The sequence below is a fragment of the Phaenicophaeus curvirostris genome, chromosome 1 (assembly GCF_032191515.1).
Source record: "Phaenicophaeus curvirostris isolate KB17595 chromosome 1, BPBGC_Pcur_1.0, whole genome shotgun sequence".
Classification (NCBI taxonomy): Eukaryota; Metazoa; Chordata; class Aves; order Cuculiformes; family Cuculidae; genus Phaenicophaeus; species Phaenicophaeus curvirostris.
The window spans coordinates 113,322,837-113,345,575 of record NC_091392.1 but is presented as its reverse complement, the minus strand read 5'-3'; the positions used below and the strand labels follow the sequence as shown (position 1 = coordinate 113,345,575).

The following is a 22,739-nucleotide window of genomic DNA, read 5'->3' as shown; positions in this document are numbered from 1 at the left end:
AGAGGGATGCAGGATTCCGGGCCCCCCCAGCAGCCGCCCACAGCGGGTCCCTCCTCAGGCTCTTCGGAAAAAATCATATATTTCATTTTTTTCGCGGGCTGGTTTTTTTTATAATAGTAAATATCAGGGCCTACCCTGGGCAGCCCCTGCAGCCTCTCGGACTTGTCCCGTTTCCAGAGCCCTGCAGAAAGCTGCGTTTTCATCTCCTACTCGGCCTTGCTTGCCCGCTACCCAGGTTCAAGTAAAATTCATCCCTGCCTTGGTCACCCTCTTTTTTTTTTTTTAATTTGGTCTGTCGCTAACTCCTTGCCTGTGCTGCTTTTCTTGCTTCTGATGCAGATCCGCTTTCGAGAAGGGAAAGAAAGGTAATTCTCGTTATCCTTTTCTAGGAGACGGGAGCCGCAGAGGCATGCGGCTTCCTAGGAGCCCCGGGGTTAGACTTAGGATCAGGATTTGTAAAGTTCACGCTTTGTTTTGCGGTCACACCGACCGCCTTCAGTGCAACTTTTTTTGAAGGCGACCAGCCCTGAGACTTTTTGAGGGAGGAGAAGGGAACCAAGTTCAGCTCCCAGAACTTCGGGAAATCCTGGGGAGGAGGCGCTTGAGGGAAAACTTTTAAGCCTCATTTTTCTGGGTTTTCGCACGTCTGGGGGAAAAGGCAGGAACGCATCAGCAGAGTCGGATCCTAAATTCACACATTTAGATTAATTGTTACGCTGTCACCCACGCAGCAGGCAGCTGCTGCTAATTGCCTCGGGAAGCTCCCCTCCTGGAAGGCGCTGGGGCGGTGGAACAGGCGTGGAAACCCGCAGCCCCCAGCCGCGGCTGCTCCGGGGGGGTCCCCGCGGTGTCACGGGTGGGGGACGAGGTGTCACCGGCGGGGGATGAAGCGGGGGGGGAAGGGAACCACGACGAGGCTCTTCCCGCTGCTGCCGGGGAGCCGGGAACCAGCAGCGGCCGGGCCCCCGCTGCCCCTCGCCATCCCGGGCAAGGATGCCCTGGTGATGCGACAATAACCTCCGAGGGGGGCTGGTTTCCAGAGATATCCAGTGCCACCCTCATTCCTCGTTTCCCTCCCTCCTTGCAGCCAGTGCAACCCTCTGCTTTAACTAGCAAGCCCGCTCCCAACTTCTGCAAACAGAGTAAAAGGGTCAGGCTCTCCAAACAGCGTTTGTAACGCGGAGGGAGTTCGAACCAGAAATACGCAAGCACCAAAAAAAAAAAAAAAAAAAAAAAAGCAAAAGCAAAACCAAACAAATCAAACAACCAGGTTTCCTTATAACCTCCCGAAACGCTGTGCCGGGGAGACACCTGCTTGCCCGAGCGCCGGACTGCTCCGCGTCCCCCTCCAAAAACGCTCCCAATGCTGAGAAATTAGTCCTGAAACAATCTACACACGAGAAACCATCTCATTGGTTTTATACTAAATATTGAATATTCGAAAAGGCATTTTTAAAAGCCGCGATTTTTAAGATCACTCGGAACGGGAACTAGAAAAATTGAGTGCAGATCTATGCTGCCAATTTGCATCTGACAAAAAAAAAAGCGCTGAGTTTTGTCACATATTTGCTAAAGACCACTGCATAGATAAAAAGAGTCAGAATTTACTCTTTATGCTTCCTTATAAAAATTCATTCTTGATGTTTGTAGTTTGGGATCAGCATATTATTTCAAACTGAAATAATAATTTCCGTGAAATATTTTTTTAAAAAATAAAGAATGATTCTGAGAAGCTCAGAAAATAATGCATAATAACTCTTGTAAGATGCCATATAGACTCATTGTCCAATTACTGTTAAGAAAGAATCTAAATCTTAATTTTAAAGGCTAATTTTGTTTGATCGGTGTGGCAGGAGTAGGTTATTTATACATCTAACAGCGCTGCAACTCTTCTGACTTCTCTGGAAATACATATTTTTAACAGCTAAAGAGTACAACAAAATACTAAATATCTCCAGTCAGCAAGTCCAAACTTATCTGTTTAGCCTGTTTGCTGGTGTAAATATTTGTTTTCCTGTTTCTGTTATCTCTACCTTTTAACTTGAGTTTCTTTTCTGGGCTGTGCAGTTTTTATACTTGTTTCTAATATTTTCTTCACGTGTCTTATTCCTGAGGTTGTCTTCAGCCTAATTTGAAAACAGTATTGTAAGAGACAACTAACACTGGATTCACAAAGGTTTTTCATCCCTTAAAATGCTAGCATGTATTTCCTGAAACGAAAATGCAAAACCATGTGCACCACAGGCACCTGAGGGTAGTGTCTTGATTTTCCTCTTTCCCTTTCTTATGCTTTTAATATATGTACACGCATTAAGGTTTTACAGCAACTTTTTAAGAACAGGGTGAACCCGTTGGGTTCACAGTTGCTGGTCTTCGGAACCAACATGCCTTATTACACAACACTGTGCAAGGAGAAAACACTAGCTTCAACATTTCAAGCAGGGGCTTATTTATGCCAAGATCAGGGAAATTTGAAAAGCGCAATGCTGAGCATAGCACAGGCCACAGAAATGCATTACGGCACACAGAGGAGAACAAAAAAACCCAAAAGCCTGGGCTGCATAGGAATGGGAAAGAGGAAGTTGAAGTAGATATCGTAAAGAGGGAATTTTGACACAGTGATTTTAACTTCGCATGTGGAAGTGAAAATAAGGGTTATGGGTGACAAAAGGAAGAGCACTGAAGTGAGAAGCGCAGCCTCCTATAGAAGGAAAGGCTGTGTAATACCCGAGACTGGAGACCTCTCTCATATTATCAGAGGTAGCTGTGGCTGGGGAATAAGCATCAGAGATGAAGCAAATGAAGGTGCAGCTGATGCTTTTTGGAAAGGAAAAGTATGATTAGAAACTAAAAGAAATACAACTGCACTGTGACAAGTTTCAGTCAATTATAACTGCATAGACGTAAGCTAGAAAACACTTAAGAGGAAGGAAAAATATTGAGCTGCAACTCAGAAGACATGATGCAGGACTACTTCCTCTTAGAATGTGTAAAAGAGGAAATATAAACTAGCTAGTTTTTTTTTTTTCTCTGTTTTCTCTTTTTTGGTAGTAGTCCTGAGGTCACTACTGTAGGCTTAATTGGGGGACAGCAACGGAATAAAAAAACAGTATGATAGGGGAGCTAATTCAAGGTCTTACTTTTGCCAAAGTAAATCAAGAGACGCACCAGACATCCGTTTGATTGTGGCAGGGTAAAATTGTCTTAAGAATTCAGTCCCACTCAAGATAAGATAAAATTATTTTTTTCATCATTTAGCAAGTGTGAACATTGAAGATACAAGTCAGAAAATTTAAGTTTAGAAATCTATGTATCGCTCAGTACATTGCATCAAAAATTCAGCAAATACTGTATTCCTAAGTATTTGTTTGCTAGATCAAGGAGCTACAGTGCAAATACTTTGGACGAGGTGAAAGCCTTTGTCTGAGCGACTGCAGATTTCATTAGTTCAGACCATGATTTCCATCCACCAGGTTGCGGTGAGGTCTTAAGGCAATGATTTGCTTTCATGCTTCTAAAGGAAAAAAAAGAAATTGTTCAGTAAGTTGTGATTAAACATTTGGTTGAGGCCTGCTTTTTCCATGGACTTACTGAACAGAGCGGTGAGAGGAGAAGATAGGGAACAGGTGCAGTTGTGGGCACTCTCACGCTCTGTGTCCACGAGATGATTGACTTGATTTTGTTTTCTCTTGAATTTTACTTTTCCTTCATTGTGCTGACTCTGCTGTAGTTTAAAAGTAGCGTTAATGATGTAATTCAAAACAGAATTGGTTTCTGCTACTTGAATTTATTTATTGACAATTACAAGAATATATTTTGGAGTGCTTATTTCATGTATACTCCGTGTTGCCATACACATTTTCTGTGTATTTCAGAGGTGCACCAATGTAAAAACTTTTAGGTAGCTCTGCGAACTAGGGAAGGAAGCGATTCCTGTTTTACCCATGCAGCTTCTTAGTCTTCAAATGTTTTTGCTGTTGCTGCTTCCTCCTGTTTTATCATGTTACTTATTGATCTTCTGCACCTCAAATTAAATGTTGCATAAGCAAGCTGAGACTTCTGCTCCTTGATCTCACAGGTGGTGGCCTTGGGAGATGTGCCCGATGGGACGCTGGTAACAGTGATGGCTGGAAACGATGAAAACTACTCTGCAGAACTCCGGAATGCCACAGCTGCTATGAAAAACCAAGTAGCAAGATTCAACGACCTCCGATTTGTGGGTAGAAGTGGAAGAGGTATGTATTTTTTCTCAACTACACTTTGGTCATGTTCATTAACTATGTCAAGTTCTGGTTACGTGCGGGGAATTTGAAGACAGCATATGTTGAGTTTTCTGCAGCGGGGAATGCTGCAAGATATGGAGTAAGCTAATTTGAAATTAGCTATTCTAATTACCACAGAATTAGCTGTTTATTTTTCCTTGTTTTATCCTAGCCTGTCCACCATCTTACTTTAGTTTTTAAACAGTAAAATCTCTTAAAAAAATAAAAATCACGTAAGCAGAAAGTCACATTTCTGGAAGCTGCCCCATCAAATTTAGAACAGTGCACTACTACTCATGTTTAACTTTAAATAGCATATTTTCAATTTAAAATGAGAATATTTTTAGCTTGTGTGAAGACTGATGACCATCTCGGGGCTCCCAGGCACTCTCTGCAAAAGCTGTTTCTGTAACAGAGTGAGTCAGCCTAAAATTGCGAGTAATTCCTGCACAGATCTAAAAATTTTCTGGGTTCATCGCGACCCGATAAGAGCGCAAGGTAATTTTTCTGACCTATCCTTCGCTGAAATAACTGTAGAATGATATGCAGTAGTCCTGTTACATAATGTGTTCCTGCAAGGTGGATAGGATAGACCATAAAACAGATGAGTTTAATATCCGTATCTCCGTGATAACCAGTAATTACTAGTATGTAAATAAAAAAGGCTTTATGAGCATAAATAACAAATAAGCATCAAAGCTGACTTAGACTAGAACTATATAAAAATGTCGTTAGGAAGCTGCAAATAGTATTTGACACGTGCGGCTCACATCGCGTGTGAGTGGGCAGGTGTACAAAGCTTGATCCAAAAGCCTGTAAAATCAACAGAAGGACCCTTCACAACTCCACTCTTTGGCTCTAGTCCATAGTCTTAAATCCCATAAATTCTAAGCAATCATGTTTACCCTTCTATTACAAGATTATTTTAAGCACTCTTCTTGTATTACTGCCCTTGTTGCTGTGAGTGGGTTCCCTTTACATGGGTGGGGGGGATCAGCCAAACCCATAGAAGAGAGGCTGGTGAGCTGTTGCTCAGGGAAAGCTTGGAGAAAAGATCAGCCTCTCTGTTTTAAGGTCAAGAATGGAAAATATTGCATCTTGCATGTGACTTCATGTGATATCTACCTATGCATTCTTTTTCTGTTTCATTCCTAGTTCCAAGCACCCTTGAGTTATTTAGGGATAATTCAGTGCTTTAACACTAAATCTCTCTGAACCACACTGCGTACTCATGGCTCGTTAACCCCTCCTCACTATTTTCCTTCCCTCTCTCTTCACGTGAGCATCCGAGCCATCTCCTGATGTGCAGTTACATGTGTAGCTCTTATGAACACGAAAAGAGTTACGAGTGTGCTTCAGGAGAGTTACAAAGGTGACCCACTTCTGCTCTCTCGTTCTCAAAATGTTTTATTCCAAATGGGAGACAGATCAGGAGGACAGAGGAAGTTATTCTGATTATACACCACAGCCTTTATTTGCCTTTGAAGTGAAATGCATCTGTAGATATTCTTCCAATATAAATACAGTCAGCAGTTGTAGAAGAGTACATCCCTGTTCAAACTTAAGTGCAAGCAGTAAATACATTTTAAGAATAAAATACCAGACTGAACCCTCTGTATCCTACAGCATTTTTAGCTGAGGGTACAGAGGGAAATGTCTTTTAAATTGTACTATTTGGGCTGTCTTAAAAATGCACTTGGTGGAAAACACCCGCAGCTGAGAACGTAGCTTCGTAATGCTAGCAAAGAATAATAATAGGGTAATGCTGAGAAAATTATATCCATTTACTGAAAACATGAGAGATGCTGTAATGTCTAAAAGTATCAGTCATTAAACATGTTCATTTGTTATATTAAAGGTTCCACCTTTTCAGTAAATGGAATTTGCATTATGATTCAGAGATGACTGTTTAGACGATTCAAATGAATAGCTGGCAAAGTGGCAGAGAAGCTAATAAAAACAAACCTGTAGTTCTGTTCCTGGCCACGGTAGCAAAGCTAGAAATCATAACAGTGAACTGTGTGAGTTTCAAGGTCAAAATCCAGCAGCTGAGAGAGAACAGTCCCTATTCATACAGAGAATCTTGGCAGGGAACATCACTGAGCCCCTTACCGTAAGCGGTTGCTAGTTGCCATCGCTTGTGCACAGACGTACACCTTGTATGTCGTATGACATTCAGGGGCTTGGGATCCTTTAAGCGATGGAGTGATTTGAGAATGCTGCGTGCTATTAGTCAGCCTTAGAGGTTAAGTCTCATCACCTCCTCTGGCTGCCCATCTTTGGAGCGAGTGACTAATGTATGCTTTTGTTTACTCCTTGAACAAGGGATTGTTTTCCAAAGGTGGGGATTGTTTGCATTTGGCACGGGATTTCTGAGGTGCTGTTCTGTTGGAGTTGTATAAAGCTTAAAGCGTAAGGTAGCTGCTTCAAAGGGCATAGCTTCCTTTGATACTTCGCTGGAGGAAAATTAACCAAAACTTTGTTTGCTGTGTAATATTTGAGTTTGAATAAGTTCAGTTCCCACCAGCGATAATGTGATGCCAGGAGTATTATGTGAGCAGTGATTGAAAGTTCATGTTGGTTATGGTCAGAGTGGATGCTCTTTGTGTACCTCGGGTGATTTTAAATCCCTTCTGGAGAAGAAGGAATGGCTTCAACAGGTGACGGTTCCCTGTGCATTGGCCATCGCTGAGATGTAACTATCTCCACTAAAAACCTTGCCGAATGGACAGCAAGCCACCACTCTCTCCTTGTAATAGATCAGGTTACTATAATTCTTGACGATTTTAATAAATTGTTAAAATTTTCCTCTGTGGGCTTTAAATAAAATCTAGAAAGAAAATCTGGCAGCTATTTCAAATTTAAGACTATTGTCCGCATTTTCATCTCTGTGAATAAGAAGCTCTGGGCTGACTGTGGGAGTATTATAGTGATTCCCCTCACTTGAGGGTCTGATCCTGTCTGTCACGAAATCAGAGCAGATGCACCAACCCAATATTGGCCAAAGCTTAAAGAACTGAACTGTGTTTCAGCATTTATTTTGAAGCTAACAGCAAGCAGTCGCTTCTGCCTGTGCCAGTTATTGAGGATTACAGAAAAAAAAAGCACTTTATTTTCTTGACACTCAGAATGGGAACGTTGAATATTGCAAGTTGCCTGAAACATTGAGACATTGCATTAAAGCATTTGGCTCACTTTCCCAAATAAAACAGATTTACATTGGAATTGGCTGGGCTCCAGAGTTACTATTCCTCACCCTAGTTTGAGAATGCTACTGGGAAAACCTGCCCGTCTGCCTTGTAAGCCCGAGTAAGTAATTTCTGAAAGAAAAATGTAGTTTAAAACTTCAGCCAGTGTCACCCTCCTTTGCCTGATTACCTGGTTAAAAAAAAATTAATCCTTATTTTTCTCCCTGTGTTCATAAACACTTCAAACTTCAAAATGCTACTACTGCGAAGTACTTTGTTTTCTTAATGTATAATGAACTGGTTTAGGTTACTATGATGAAATACATCTGATGCAAAAAGCCTGACACCATAGAAGTTCATTGGATAAAATTAAAAACAAATAGTTATTTTGGAGAGGGAAAACTCAGTGGCTCAGAAAGCATTACATATTTTCCTCATGGAATCATTAATGCCAGTAACCATCTTCTTTGTAGAACGTAACATTAAAAAAAAAAACAACAAATAAACATGTTTTCCAGATGAAAATAATTATTAATAGGTTATCATAATAGTAGCTAGTGGAGAAGTGCCTTGGCTTGTTGTAGAAGTTCTCAGTCTAAAGCTGAGAGCTGGAGCTTCATGATAGCTTTCCAGCAAGGCCCTTTTTTAAAACTGCATCTTGGAAAGAACTGGAAATTAAGCCTACGTATATATTTCCTGATATTTCCTACTAGCTATCTGGAATGAATAATTTTGCAGTAGTTTTCAGTTTCTACAGAGCCAAAGAAGTACTCCTTTTTCACAAGTGTAGCTGGTGAGAGAACATGACAGAGAGAGGTTACCAGGCATAATCAGAAGCTTCTTCCATCAGGACTGGATATAGTTTTGGGGAAGAAAAATCAGTTTAAGCTGGAATGTCAAAAATATTTAAAACCCAGAAATTACTGGCCTGGATTCTGTGTGCATTTATTTTTATTCCTCTTCCAAAGTCATAATTTTGCTCTTTCTGTGCAGCTTCAGCCTGTGGTTACATTATTTGAGCGCTTTGTTAAAATTTGTTTTATTTTTCATTTAAACATATTCAAAATTATAAAAGTATGTGCAAAACAGAGGAGAATGCTATTCAACAGGATCAGTGTTAGGCAGCCGGCTGGGTCCTGGTCCAAGCCATTGGAATGCTTCAGGGGACACAATATCAGATACTGGAGTAACAATGAACTGTGCTTGCCAGGCAGGACAAAAATAGAAAAAATCCAACAGCAATCAAAACTGGAGAAAAGAGTCAATTGATGGAGTTTAAAAACAACCGCTTATTTATACTTTAGATTGAGAAGTATGCGGCTCGCAGGATGGCCAGCAGGAGGGCAGTTTGGCCATAGAGAAACTGGCAGCTTGTTTGAGCCACGCTGCAGCCCTGCTGGCGTGCTAGGGTGGCCAAGACTGGCACAACCCTTGAGGTAGGAAAGTGGAGCATCTCCAGCGCTGGTCACCCAGGGATGTTGCTGCCAGTCCTGCCACCCACGAGCAGCAGCCAAAGGAATGGACCGCGCTGCTGGTCCTCACCCTGTGTGTGTGTGTAATAGGGCTGATCTTTAACACAGGACTCTTCTACCACAAGTCTGGTCTGAATGGTGATTTTTTTCTCTAAAAGGCAGAGGCCAGAAGCAATAATTTTATTTTTAAGTGACTTAGGGTTGCTTAGTTGTGTCAATTATTTTAATTGCGATTAATGTGTAAGCTGAGTAGCTGCAAAAGAATTCAGCATCCTGATTCCCCACACTGGTACAGAGGAGCTGATTCCTGTTGCAAGCCTGGGTCAGCATTAAATTGATCAGCAAACTCAGCCCTTTCAAGACGGTGACTGCCTTGGTGCTGGCCTTTGGCAGGGACGTAGTGGCAGGAAGAGGGGAGTGGAGAAAACTTTCTCATTACACCAGTGCTGCCCGAGTTGTCTTCAGCACACATTCGCTACGTGCAGCAGGGTTTGCATGAATTGCTGATTGTGTAAGAAAGTATACGTATGATGCAGCTCTGTGCAGGGGTTTGTCTCTAAATATCATGTGGTCTTTGAGGCTGAGCATGACTGTGGCTGGCTTTGCCAGCTCCCAAACACTCTCTGCTGGGTTACTTAAAATTTCATCTGGGTGAAAAAACTCTCGATCAGAAAGCGTCAACAGGAGAAAAATAATGGGAGAGCGATTTGGAGAACTTCCTGTCTCCGGGAGCATTACTGCTGTAAACAGTGGCTATGCCAAGTGCTGAACGACTGCCCTTAGTCCAATAACAATAAATCTATTTTTTGGTTCTGCAGAGCTCTGCTTGTACATTTTTGAAACTCAGGGTAATGATGAGGATGAGGCAGACGCTATCCTCTGAGCAATTTTTTTTTTTTTTTGCCATGATAAAAGGAGTTGGGCTTACCAGGATAATGCTTGGGGAAAATAAAGTACCTCGCTAGATGAAGAGGTTACATAGTTTCAAGAGATCTGTTTGCCCTTCAGCTTTTTTTAAACTTTGTTTTTATTTTGTGTTTTACTTTAGTGTGTCCTTCTTTAGAGACTGCTTGAGGTTTGGTAAAGAAATACTTATTTTTGTGTGTACCTATATACCTATGTACCTGTGTTACAACTCAAATAACAGCTGGTATTTTGTAAACAAAACAAAATCATTTTGAGAGATGAATTGGGACCCTGGCTTCAGGGCTGGCTAGTGAACTTCAAATGACTGTCCTCTGGCATGCCGTTCTTGTCAGCTCACTCAGGATTGTTGAAAGAGAGGATACTGCAAATCAGTGGCTTACAATTGCTGTCAGGAGAGTCTTTTCCAGCATAGTCATGTGCTTAAAATCTCATCAGTCTCAATCAGTCTCTGTTCCCTTCTAAAACCCTTTTGGGTCAGCAAAGATATAGACATTTTTTTCTATTACCTTAAGGTTGTGTGACTCTCTACCTCTTTTGCTCCCATCCTATTTCTCCCCTATTTTTCCCATGATATGATTTCAATATCATTTTCTCACCCTCTCCAAACTGACCTTATTCCCTTCATCCCTTCCTGCATCAATCTTTGTCTCTTGTTCTCTCTCCTCTTTTGATGCTCTTCCTGTTTGTCCCCCTTGAAAGCTGCTGTCTCTCATAACAGGTCGGGATTACTGTGTGAGCCTTTATCACAGGAGCAGGGTTTGGCCTCAAAATGTGAGGAACTATCCTCAATTCCTTTCACTCTTTCTTACCATTCCCTTCGAGCTCAGGGAACTGCCTGCTGTGCAGTGCAGGGAGGAAGGCAGGGAGGAAGGAGAGGGAGTAGGTTCTGGAGGCCAAGGAGAGAGGCGAGGAGGAATGAAGCAGCTGGTTTGAAGGCTTGATGCCATAAGAGCTCTTCAGCAGGGCGGTGCTTGGAGCAGTGTGTGTGCACATCAGTTCCCTGAAGTTTAGGGAGGAACTGAAGAAAAGGCTTTGGCAAGGCCACAAAGTTTCCACAGGCTAGACTTTAAGTACCACAACTGTAACAAAGCTGCATCCATATCTGGGGCCACAGAGCTTGCTCTGTGCTTGAAGGTTGTCTCTGGTGGAACTTGGCGCATCCCGAGTTTGTAATGGCAGTGTTATCTCCCCCATCTCTGACTACATGGATATCCATCGAGTGACCCAGACCTCTTCTGAGCTCTGAAATCAATGCACGTTGCATTAGTGTAATGACAGCACGGAGGAGTCCTTCCTCTAAGAAAATAAACTCAGAGTAAACAGTCCCAGTGCACACTCCCACGCTCAGCTGGCTACCGAAGAAGTGACTTGTCAGATTGTCTTTTGGCATTCACCTGCTTCAGGCCACTGCAGGCGGAAGTCCCTAAAATGGCCCTGGTGATCATAAACGTGCTCCTTGCCTTTCATATTCAGAGCAATGCATTGCTCTTCCAGTGAACCTACAACTTCCTTGTTCCTCGTACCTATTACCTCTCCCCGCAGCCATGCTGAGAGGTCATCTTTTTCATCACTCCATATGGCAAGGAACACATTTGTTCCCAGCTTCAGCTCCATGCCCCAGCACTAAGGCATGCTAGCATCTGTCTGAACAGGTATCCAGGCTGGAGCTGGTCCTAAATGAAAGCCAATGCTGGAAAAGGGAGAGGGACTCAAGACAAAATGCGGGTCTCACAGTGCTTTGCCTAGGTTCACAGGACAACGCACCATGAAAGGAAGATGCCTCAGAGTAGGAGCTTTCAAAAACCACAGTACCCATTACATGGAGGTTTTTCTGATCTCAGGATTAGGACATCATGTCAGGAAACTGCCAGAGTTGAGAACTCTGCCACCTCACTGCAGCCATTTGGCCAGGATGCACTTCAGGAGCTGCAAAGTGTACATCTGAGGCACATCCTACAGAGCAGAGAACTTCCCTGGAGAAATGCTTTAACTCTTACAATAAGAGAAGGGTCCACCATGAGGAGCTGTGTCAGAGTGTGAGCCCTGAGCAGCAGCTCTCAGGAGAGGGGCAGGGGAGGACTCAGACTGTGGGTCAGAGCCAGACTGACCACATTGAGATGTTTCTTCCCATCAGACTGACCACACCGACATGTTTCTTCCCGGAGGTTGAGCTTGTGGCCTTGAAGTCACAGGGCTGTTTGGCAGGTGAAGCTCCCCTCAGGTATCCACTGCATCTGCTGCCAGGCATCATCTGGATGGAGGGGGGGGGGGTGGGGGCGCTGGGAGAGGTGGGGGGTGTCATCTGGGACTTAAGCATTTAAATCAAACCTGAATCCCACTCCAGGCAGCTAAATCCTCTTGTGAATGTGGGCCTGAACCTTTTCATGTCTTTCTCATTCCCTATAAAGTGTGGGTGATAATTTCTACCTCAAACAGCTTATTAATGGTCTGAAATTATAGCTGGGTTAAGGACTATTATTAGACTTCAGAATTGGAAGGGATTTTCTGTGAGAAGATGGTAGCTTTGCATTTAAGTAATTTTATTTTGAACTGTGCTTTCCATCTGGTTCTCCTGTTGCTGTTTTTCCATCTCCCTGAGCCATTGAGCAGTGACACAGCAGTCTGCTGAAGGATCATTTCTTTGCTCTGCCTTAGAGCTGGATACACTTTATGGAGGCATATACTCAGAAACAGCCCAAGTTCTGGTATAGAGAAGCACTTAATTTAAAACTAAAATTATATTTTACTGGGAAAAAAAAAATCAAAATTCCCTGATATGTGGTAGGTCATAGCTTGAAAGCAGAGGTTCAGATTTTGTGGTAGGTTGCTCATAGGAGCATGAGAGATTTCCATTGGAGTCATCTTTGGGGAAAAATTATATCACCATCTCAAAACCTGTGTTCAAACATTAGTGACGTGTATGTTAGTATATATTGCATATATACAATTCAAGTCTTAAAACTATTTTAACAATAAGCATTACATTTTAAGACTCAAAATGTAATCTCCTTGTGCTGCCACTCTGCTATACAGGCTGGGCACCCCATAGAATCTCATTCTTCCTGTGTTGTAATTATTGCCTCCACCCAGGTTCTTAAGAATTTTATAATAGTTACTGCAGCAACCCCACTTATAGTTAGAGGCTGCTTAGCTTTTCCATTAAAAGGCCTTCCACTCCATCCCAGTCTTTTAATGCTTCAATCCATTTTGCAAACATGATCTGTAGGGCTTCTGCCTCAGAAGGCATGCCACCCCAGAAATTCAGTTAAAACAGATCACATGGGCTGTCTTTCAGAACAAGATGAAAAAAACACTTTTTTTTTTAATATTGTCAAGCATTCTTGTTACTCTGGTGTACACTCACATACACGCATGCACGTATTGCCTCTATTGCATAACCTAAAAGCTGGTGTTTACATAGGACTTAAAGCTAAAGATGCTAAAGTACAAATATCGTTCCTGCCAGCCAAATTCCTGCCACAGCTTGAAATAGTCTCTCTTCTGAAATTAGGCAACATCACAATATAGAGAGATCCTTGGTGGTTTTGTGCGTTTGCGGATTGTTGATGTTGGCCATACAAAAGCGATTAATGTCTGAGTTAACCACAGAGCGTCACCCTAAGCTGGCTGTCATAGGGCATTCTGTCTTCAGAGACCTCCTTCTTACCACCCCAGTCCCAAATATTTTGACCTTATACCTCTTCTCCTCAGTTCGTTTATGTCCTTTCCCATACACTCAGATTTATCCCCCTACCTGTCTTCTGCTGCTGCTAAAAGGCCAAGATCATTCTGTGTCCAGACCTATTATCTCATGCTACTCGGCTACCAGTTTTTCTCTGAACAAAAACGCATTTCAAATCCAAATTTCTCAAGCAGAAAAAGGCCATCAGGTGCTTCACAGGCAAACAGTGGAAGAGTGGCTGCACTTTCACACACATTGTTAGGCTGTCAGGGAAAGGATTAGCACAGAGGCCCCTGCAGGGCTGGAAGAGGTGATGGATGGTATCATCATGACAGCACATGGGACTGGGAAGTGAAACTGCTCATCAGTACAGAAGTGAAACTGGCTGCACACAAACTCTTGTCAAATTCAAATGTAAACATCTGGCAAAAAAAAAAAAAAGAGAAAAATTGTGGTTGTTTCAGTGAGCTGAGTCCCACCCTTGTAATGCTTGAGAATATGAGTGACCCCTGTTTGAGCAAGGGAGAATCACTCTTCTGAGGATTTCAGATCAAATACTAAAGGTATTAGTTGTTACAGTAATGGATAAAAAGCAAATATGTAATTTTTTTAATTGACAGTGACATGTTTCTGGGATGCTGGGTGCTGACGTTTTTTGTTTATTCCAGCAAGATGATGTTCTTTTTTCTCTGGGGAAAGAGATTTGTACCACTGTAGCACAGCAAAGTTGGGGAAAAGCTACCTTAGGCTGTGCTACCTGTGTGAGAATTTTCCAGTGCAAAGGGAAACATGTAGTGGACAGGACAGGTCATATAGCATGCTTTATGCACCCGATGTCAAGGGGCATGCACAAAGCATTGTTGTGCACCACCAGTATGTGTCTTCCAGACTAGCTGCTGAGGGCCGGAGTTAGCTTTATTTTAACACCTGTAAGTTATATCAAATACAGAACCAGCTTCTGTATCTACTTGCTTAATATTTCACATCTGCAGCTTGCAGACTTAAGGTTATGTTTTTGACTTATGAAATAAGAAGGTTGTTAGCGACAATTTCCAGAGGAGTGCCAGGGACTATACTTGTCATCCAGATGATGGGCTTAAGGTAGAATTCAATTTTAGTGCCTGCTTAGGTTGACAGAGTCTCTATTAATGTTACTTGATTTCAGTTATGTAATTTTGGTTGCTTAATATAGTTCCTGTGTTGCCTTAGGTTAAATGTACATACACTTCACCGAAATAACGCCTTGAAATTGTTCCACCCCAGACAAAATCTTATTCCAGCCTTCTAGCTCCAGGAATCCCCAGAGCTGCAGCAGGAGAGACAGGCAGCTCTGCTACTCTCCACTACAGCATTTGACTTGTTAGCTGGAGAATGGGGAGGGAAGAAGAGAAAGTGAAGTTCACATCTTGGTTAAACACTCAGTAGTGCTGCAGGGAGCTGTGAAGGAAAAGGAAACGAAGCCAGTGCCAGCCACACTCCCACAGCACCTAGTTGCTTTTCCACAACTTATTGCAAAGCAAATTCAGTAGTTCATAGCTGGGTCCAAGTTTGCAGCAGAGCCACTTTGGGCCATTTGCATGACAGCTTGGCCCCATCTAAACCCAGAACAGAACACCTATTTATTTAATGCGATGGAGATTTCATTCTGGTTAAGTAGATGCTATGTAAACACAGATAGAAGAACTTCCTGGAGTGAGACATTTGACAGAAATGTTCAGAAGTATATCTTAATGCTGACCCAGGCTGGCTTGGCAGGAGGCAACTGGGTGTATTTCCCAAATCTCCACCTTGACACATGACCTACAAAACATCCATATAAATACACAAACAGATCTGTTGCCCATGCAAGCAACTGATTTGCATGGGCAGTTCTTGCATTTCTTTGGGCAGTCATCCCAGTTTGCCGACCGCTCCCCATGTTCACGTTTATCTATTTGGACCGTTGGTCTGTGGTGGTCAGAATTTGTAAACCACTTACATTGTGGTAGCGGATGAGGTGAATAACAGTTTTTTCTCATATTTAAATGCAGTGGTATCTGTGGTACTTATGGTTAACAAATTGTGTTATTTTTTGATGCTGCTTACTTCAGCTGCAGCTTTTTTTTTTTTTTTCTGATGAAATAGTCACTGGACCAAACATAACCGGCATAGTTGTATTCTGAGTGTGTGATAGTGTTACTGGGAGGAGGAGAAAACTGTCACCATGTGAGTATAGAATTTTAACTTGTGCAGGTTTTGGCAATTGGACATACAACTTAAACAGGTACAAAAAATATTTCATTTGTATGATAAGCAACATTTAACTAATGATGTATCAAATTATGTTGGCCCTTCTCATCCTACTAATTGTACTTGTAGTATCCAGGGACTTAAGTGATAAGAACGACAAAATTTGACCACAGTGTGTAGTAGCTGACATTTGAGAATGAATATACGAGCACATTTGTATTACATCCTGCCCAGAGATATAGTCAGATATGCTATTAAAATGTAGTAGACATCTTCACTTTGGCAGATACCCAGGAAGATGTTGTGAGAAATTGTAAAGATGTATAAAATTGATCATTTAGCATGGTTTAATAAAAGTAAAAACATAAGCACTACTAAGTAGAAGCTGGATTTTTAAAAAAAGTATTATAGTATTTCTTACTAGAACCTAGAAGTCTGTCACTAATATAATAGAAATGTCTGTAATACAATTTCTATTGCATTTGTGTATTACATTTTCTATTTTTCCATCTATACTTTATGTCCTTGTCAGCACAAGCATTCTTGGCTCCTTTCCCTTTTTTCATCTTCTTTTTATTTAATAATTTACTGTAACAATTTTTAAAAAGAAAAACAACCACAACCCCCCCCCCCAACTTTTAATGACACATCTGTGATCATCAGAATAAATCTCAAAAGCAAAAGATAGTATTTGTAGTCACATCGTCTGTTGGCCTTCTTTTCTTTTTCACCTCCCCATCACCCCACCCTGGGCAAATTTCTGAAATTTTAACTCCATTTTTCCTGTCCTCATTTGGATTAGCTTTGGATTAACTTTCATCAATGGAATCAACAGCTCTTTTTGCCTGAGAAAGAGGTGGATTAAAATGAAGTGATAGGTTCAAGATGTGGCTTTTTTTCCCTAAAGTGTGTCTGTTCTCCTTCCCCTTTGCACCTGCCCATGCAGCCGCTTATATTTTAAGTGTGCCTTCTCACCCCCAGACACATCTGGTTATGATGCAGCGTAGGGATGACTAAAGCTGTGCACGGGAGGTTCATATGACCTTGTTGTCACTTAGGATTCATTTTTATCCCCTTGGTTCCTCAAACATTCCCAGGGGCCATAGCTTACAAGCCTACTGCTCCCTCTAGAGCCCTCCAGTGCTGCTCTGGGGGATCACTTAAACAATCTCTTAGAATGCTAGATGTGAGCTCACCGAGTGTTTTGCTTCCAGCCTCTGTCTGTGGGATGTAGACTGAATGCAGACTTCAAGTTCCTGTATCACAGCGTGGAGCATGGGCACAGTGACTCAAGATGCCTGTGCCTCGGAAGCTGTTCTTCACCTTTTGCTGGTCCAGGAACAGTATTGCTGAGCAGGGACTGGTGGATAATATCACGCTTTGTGCTTCCTCTTAAATTTTTTGCAGCTTTGCACAGCATCAGTGGTTCTCAGGAGCAGTCCTGTGAAGTCACGAGCTGAGGACAACTGGTTTAATCCATCAGACTTCAGCTGTCAAATCAGCAGTGATTCTTGAGGGCACTTTAAATAGTACAGTCTCTAGCAAACCCATCAATAGAGCCTCTAGGTATCATGCCAAAAAGTCAGTATTGTATTTTGGCCACAAATGCTACTGTTTTCATTACTTTTCTAGAAAGGTTTTGACCTTAATGCTCTTGCAAAAATAAACATTACTAAGCAATTTTTCCTACCCTGGTTGTGAGAGAAGACTTGATGGAAGCAATGAGTCTTGTGCTCTGCTGTTATATATATGAGGGTATGCTTGATGTGAACTCTGTGGAAAGGGTTTCCAAAGGCAGAGCCCTGTCCTACATATGAACTATTTAATCCTTGCGCTCATGAGGGGCTATGTGCTTAATATTAGGAACTGCCAGGGATAGTTGTAGAGAGAGTAGCATTCTCTGAAGTAACGCTGAACTTGACATTCGATGTCACCTGTCAGCCCTTCCACCATCAGCAAAACCTCCCATGATGATGCAGTAGCAATTGGCTTCAGTATACTGAGGCATGCATCATGGACCTGAGCTAATTTGTGTATGATTTTTTTGTGGATTTATGGGACTGTTTAGCCTAGAGAGTCTCAGAGTTTGATGTCAGCTAGCAGAGGACTATCTGCTAACTTGCTATGACAGCTAGGACATAAATTGTCATTATGACTATTGGAGGTGTCCAAACCAGACCAGTGTTTCAGAACGCCTTCTTGGGGTGTTTGGTCCCTCTTTAAGTGTAAACTGAGACTGTACTAGAGAGGTCAGTCCATCACTTAGGCTGTCTTATTCAGTTTTGGTGTCATCCACCCCTTTCAGAGTGAAGCAGAGACATTAAGTGCTCAGTGTAGGTCTTCTACCAATAGTTAGGAGGTCTGCTTACTTAGGCATCAGTAATCATAGCATCTAATATAATATCCAGTGCTAGAGAGTCTGAATACAGCCTCCACTGACTAATCTGATATTATTTCCACCAATTTAGTCTACTGCATGTTACACATGTGTATGTGTATGTCCACACACCTATGTTTCAGTGTATTAAGCAAGCACATGCTGAAAATTAAAACCACATCATTGCTGTGTCATAATACTTAAAAATAAGGAGAAGATGATGTTTAGTATTTGATAGGAATGGTTGGACTCAATGATCCAGTGGGTCTTTTCCAACCTGGTGATTCTATGATTCTATGATTATAGTCCTACTGTCATCCCAAAATAGGTATATCCATAAAACACAGATTTCACTAACAATACCTCCAATCTAAATCCACCTTTTTCAACCAGACACATAGATGATGAATAATGTAGAAACTATGAATAAAAGTGATAAAACCATTTAATAAAGCTAAATGTAAATGAGAAAGAATAACTAGAGAAAAAACACAGCCAGAATTATTGGTAAGCAGCAATGAGTGACATGTAGGTTTATGGTTATATAGTCTTGTGGTTAACCAGTATGTGGTTAATAGATAGTCTTTTGTCATCAAGAAGTAAGCTAAGTGTCTTCCTGCTTTTGCCAACTTGTGTCACAACCTTATATAGGCTCTGAGATCTAGTCTGTTCTGTAGAAATCTTGAAAGTAATTTCACCTCCCTCTTCTTTATCCTGGTCTTGTAGAAAGCTGATGTTGCCATAGTTTACTACATTTCACTATTGATGTGATTTTTTTTTTCTGCGTTACTTTTCTATCTGGAAAATCCACAAGAGCTGTCTAAAAACATAAATTGACTACATATTGTAGCAGAGCAGGCAGGAGCACCTTGCCTAATCCATTAGTAGTTGTCAAAAAAAAACCCAAACCAACCCCAAAAAACAGGAAGCAAGATGGAAATGCTGCAGATTAATAAAGAGAATAAAATATATTTTCAATATCTCTTTCAGTCTTAGTGATATAGGTGTTGCATGTAATGATACAGGGGAACTATTTTCAGAAAGAAGAAAGATCTATAGGTGCCTCTGTGGTATTTATTAAGTCTAATGCTGCAGGTGATGAAGCTTTTGGGGAGGAAGTTTATTTAACTCTATTACTGGTGCCTCATAAAAAGATCTGTTGTGGTGGTGGTGGAGAAAAAGTAACAAACCTGTAAAGCTTTATAAGGTAATTTGATACTTAATCAAGAACACAGCCATCTTTGGTCAGGGTAAATTTAAGACCCAAGAGCTGAGGGCCAAAGGCCTGGAGGCAGGGATCTGAAATGACTTTTCACAGAATCACAGAATCACAAGGTTGGAAAAGATCTTCAGGATCAGGGAGTCCAACCATTCCCATCAGTCACTAAACCATGCCCCTCAGCACCTCATCCACCTGTCTTTTAAACACCTCCAGAGAAGGTGACTCAACCACCTCCCTGAGCAGCCTGTTCCAGTGCCCAATGACCCTTTCTGTGAAAGTTTTTTTTCTGATGTCCAGCCTGAACCTCCCCTGGTGGAGCTTGAGGCCATTCCCTCTTGTCTTGTCCCCTGTCACTTGGGAGAAGAGGCCAGCACCCTCCTCTCCATGACCTCCTTTCAGGTAGTTGCAGAGAGCAATGAGGTCTCCCCTCAGCCTCCTCTTCTCCAGGATAAACAACCCCAGCTCTCTCAGCTGCTCCTCATAAGACCTGTTCTCCAGCCCCTTCACCAGCTTTGTTGCTCTTCTCTGGACTCGCTCTAGAGCCTCAACATCCTTCTTGTGGTGAGGGGCCCAGAACTGAACACAGGATTCGAGGAGCGGTCTCACCAGTGCCGAGTACAGAGGGAGAATAACCTCCCTGGACCTGCTGGTCACACCGTTTCTGATACAAGCCAAGATGCCATTGGCCTTCTTGGCCCCCTGGGCACACTGCTGGCTCATGTTCAGTCACTGCCAACCAACAGCCCCAGGTCCTTCTCCTCCAGGCAGCTTTCCAGCCAGACTTCTCCTAGTCTGTAGCACTGCATAGGGTTGTTTTGCCCCAAGTGCAGGACCCGGCATTTGGCCCATTGATCATCATCCCATTGGTCTCATCCCAGCGGTCCAGCCTCTCCAGGTCCCTCTGCAGAGCCACCCTGCCCTCCAGCAGGTCGACACTTCCACCCAGTTTAGTGTTGTCTGCAAACTTACTTAGGGTGCATTCGATCCCCTCATCCATTTTGCTTCTCTTGCAGTTCTTGCGATCTCAGGGGCTGCTTACTAGCGAGGATATGGAGGAGACAGTGGACTGGGATTTGCAAGGCTTTTGTTTCAGATTCTCTTTTGTCAGGGCTGTGATTCAGGATTACAGTCGGATTTAGTTGCAGCAGCCAAAGTGGTTAGCATCGCTGGCCACAGGCTTCCTGTGAGATTGTGGCCAAGACACTTTATCTCCCCAGAGTTCCTCATCTGTAGAGTGGGGAGAATACCTCCCTAATTCACAGGGATGTGGTGAGGACAGTTTCCAGTAACAGCAGTGTGTGTGTGCTCACTGTGATGTTGATGCAGACCATTAGCACCAAAGCAGGAACTGCATTAAGAGAAGTATTGAATTGCAAGTGAATGTGCATAGGGAGGTGGGGAATACTGTTGCTAGAGACAGGAATTTATATTTAAATTTATTTATGTAGATAAATGAAGCAAACAATAAAAATAGGAAGTCATAGAAAGGAAGAAACTCAGCACTTGGGAGGGCTGGAGCCAAGTGGTAAAATGAAGCAGGCAGATCTTGCAGGGAAAACTTGCACAGTATGTGCCCAAAGGAAGCGAACTTCAATTTTCTTACAACAGTTCCTGGTTATCTAACTTGGGGTGATGTCCCTTGATGTCTCTTACTGATAACGAAGATTTCTGTCAGTATCTGAGTTCTCCTTGATGTTGAGAGAACTATAAAGCTGCTGACAGACAATGTTTTTATTGTTGTCCAGGCCAAAGCCATAATGAATGCGTATATGAGGTCTTATCAAAGATGCAGAATGTTACTTTTGTTATTTAAAAAATGCATAAAGTAAATGCTGGCAGTGGCCAAAAGCAACTCCTGGATCTGAAGGCACTGGAGTCCCAAGGGGTTATGAAATCCTCCCCAGCAGCCATCAAAATGAGTACTTTTCTCAACTTAGAGCCGTGGCGTGCGCATAACAATTTTGAAAAGTTTTCTTACTGAATAATAGAGAAACCAAGCATAATGCTCTGCTGTGGCTTCATAAAATGTTTTAATCCTCTGTAGGCAAGCTGCAGGGATTTTTTGCTATTATTTTTTTCCATTCCCTTGTTTCTTGGCATTGCAGTAGCAGATTATTTTTAAAGGGTTCTGGTTCACAATATGGAATTGATCTAATGCTAGCTTCAACCACGAAGAGTGGGATTTTACGATCTGCCGAGGAGATCTGAACACCCAGTTCTCTTTAATTTTAACAAGCACTGTTGATCAGATTCCTGTGGCAGTTTGGAAAGTCAGCCACAACTTCTAAGCCTCTCTGAACTAACATCCTTTAGAAAGTACCAATAACATACCAGCAGTCATGTAGATCAGATAAACACTACCTGTTAAGAGTAACCTACTTTTTTTTTATAAGCAAAGTGTAGATCATTTAAATATAAACTAATTTTTTTTTCCAAGAACTTTGAGCAGTTGCCACAGAGGGAACGCATCCAGCACCGGGGAGTTTTGAAGTTATGCACCTAACTCTGTGGGCATACATCTATCTTCTGATTCAGACAACTGAAGTGTTTCAGTGCCATTTGGTGTGTTTGAGTGTTATCTGAAATGAAGGCTACATCATTTCTCAACACACATACTCAATAACTTTTTTTTTTTTTCTGTTGCAGGGAAAAGCTTCACGCTGACTATCACAGTCTTCACAAATCCACCACAAGTAGCCACATACCACAGAGCCATCAAGATAACTGTGGATGGACCTCGTGAACCCAGAAGTAAGTGAGCTAACAACAGCCTTTTCAGGCCAACTTGTTGGTGTGGTATAGGGGTTTATCACCAGCCTTATGAAGTGCAGCAATATACGATGCATGTGGAGCAGTGGATATGTTTTAAGCCAAAGCTGTCCTATGATTGGTTTTAGTTATACCTTTCAGATGCCTTGTTTTTCATGGGTGTCCAGCTGATCTAGAATATGGCTTGCATTACATTTCTAAAGTACCTGCCCAGGGATGACTTGGACCCTATACAAAAGCTGACAGAAGGGATGCTGGTAGAAAGTGGGCAGCAGATATCTTCTGCATCATTTCTTGCTAGTCCTGCCTTTCAGATGTTAAGAGGACTTTAAAGCATTGGAAACCAATATGTCATTGATCTAACTTTTCAACCTCAGCCACCCTGCAAAATAAATGTCTGAGAAAGTTCACCTGGTTGCTGCCTTGTAGACTTCACTGTATCTCATGCTGCCATATATCTTAGGAGCACCCATTTTCACAGACAGCCAATCTTTCCTCTTTCTTTTTTTCTTTATTTTGTTAAGAATTAAGTAGAAGGAGTAGATAAATGGTTTGCTGTCTCTAGGGGAATAGCCACACCTTTCACACAGGTGATTGTTTTGTTCAGGTGG

At 42.1% G+C, this 22,739-nt stretch overlaps 1 protein-coding gene across 5 annotated transcripts in view; it reads left to right on the top strand.

Annotated features, from left to right (window-relative positions):
- Nucleotides 1-22,739, top strand: part of RUNX1 (RUNX family transcription factor 1) — a 172,744-nt gene that overhangs the window by 97,016 nt on the left and 52,989 nt on the right. For all 5 annotated transcript variants that reach the window (XM_069871856.1, XM_069871848.1, XM_069871866.1 and 2 more), the window contains 2 exons: nucleotides 4,079-4,235; nucleotides 22,006-22,110. In XM_069871856.1, coding sequence (XP_069727957.1) covers nucleotides 4,079-4,235; nucleotides 22,006-22,110 — 262 coding nt within the window. The remainder of the gene's footprint in view (nucleotides 1-4,078; nucleotides 4,236-22,005; nucleotides 22,111-22,739) is intronic.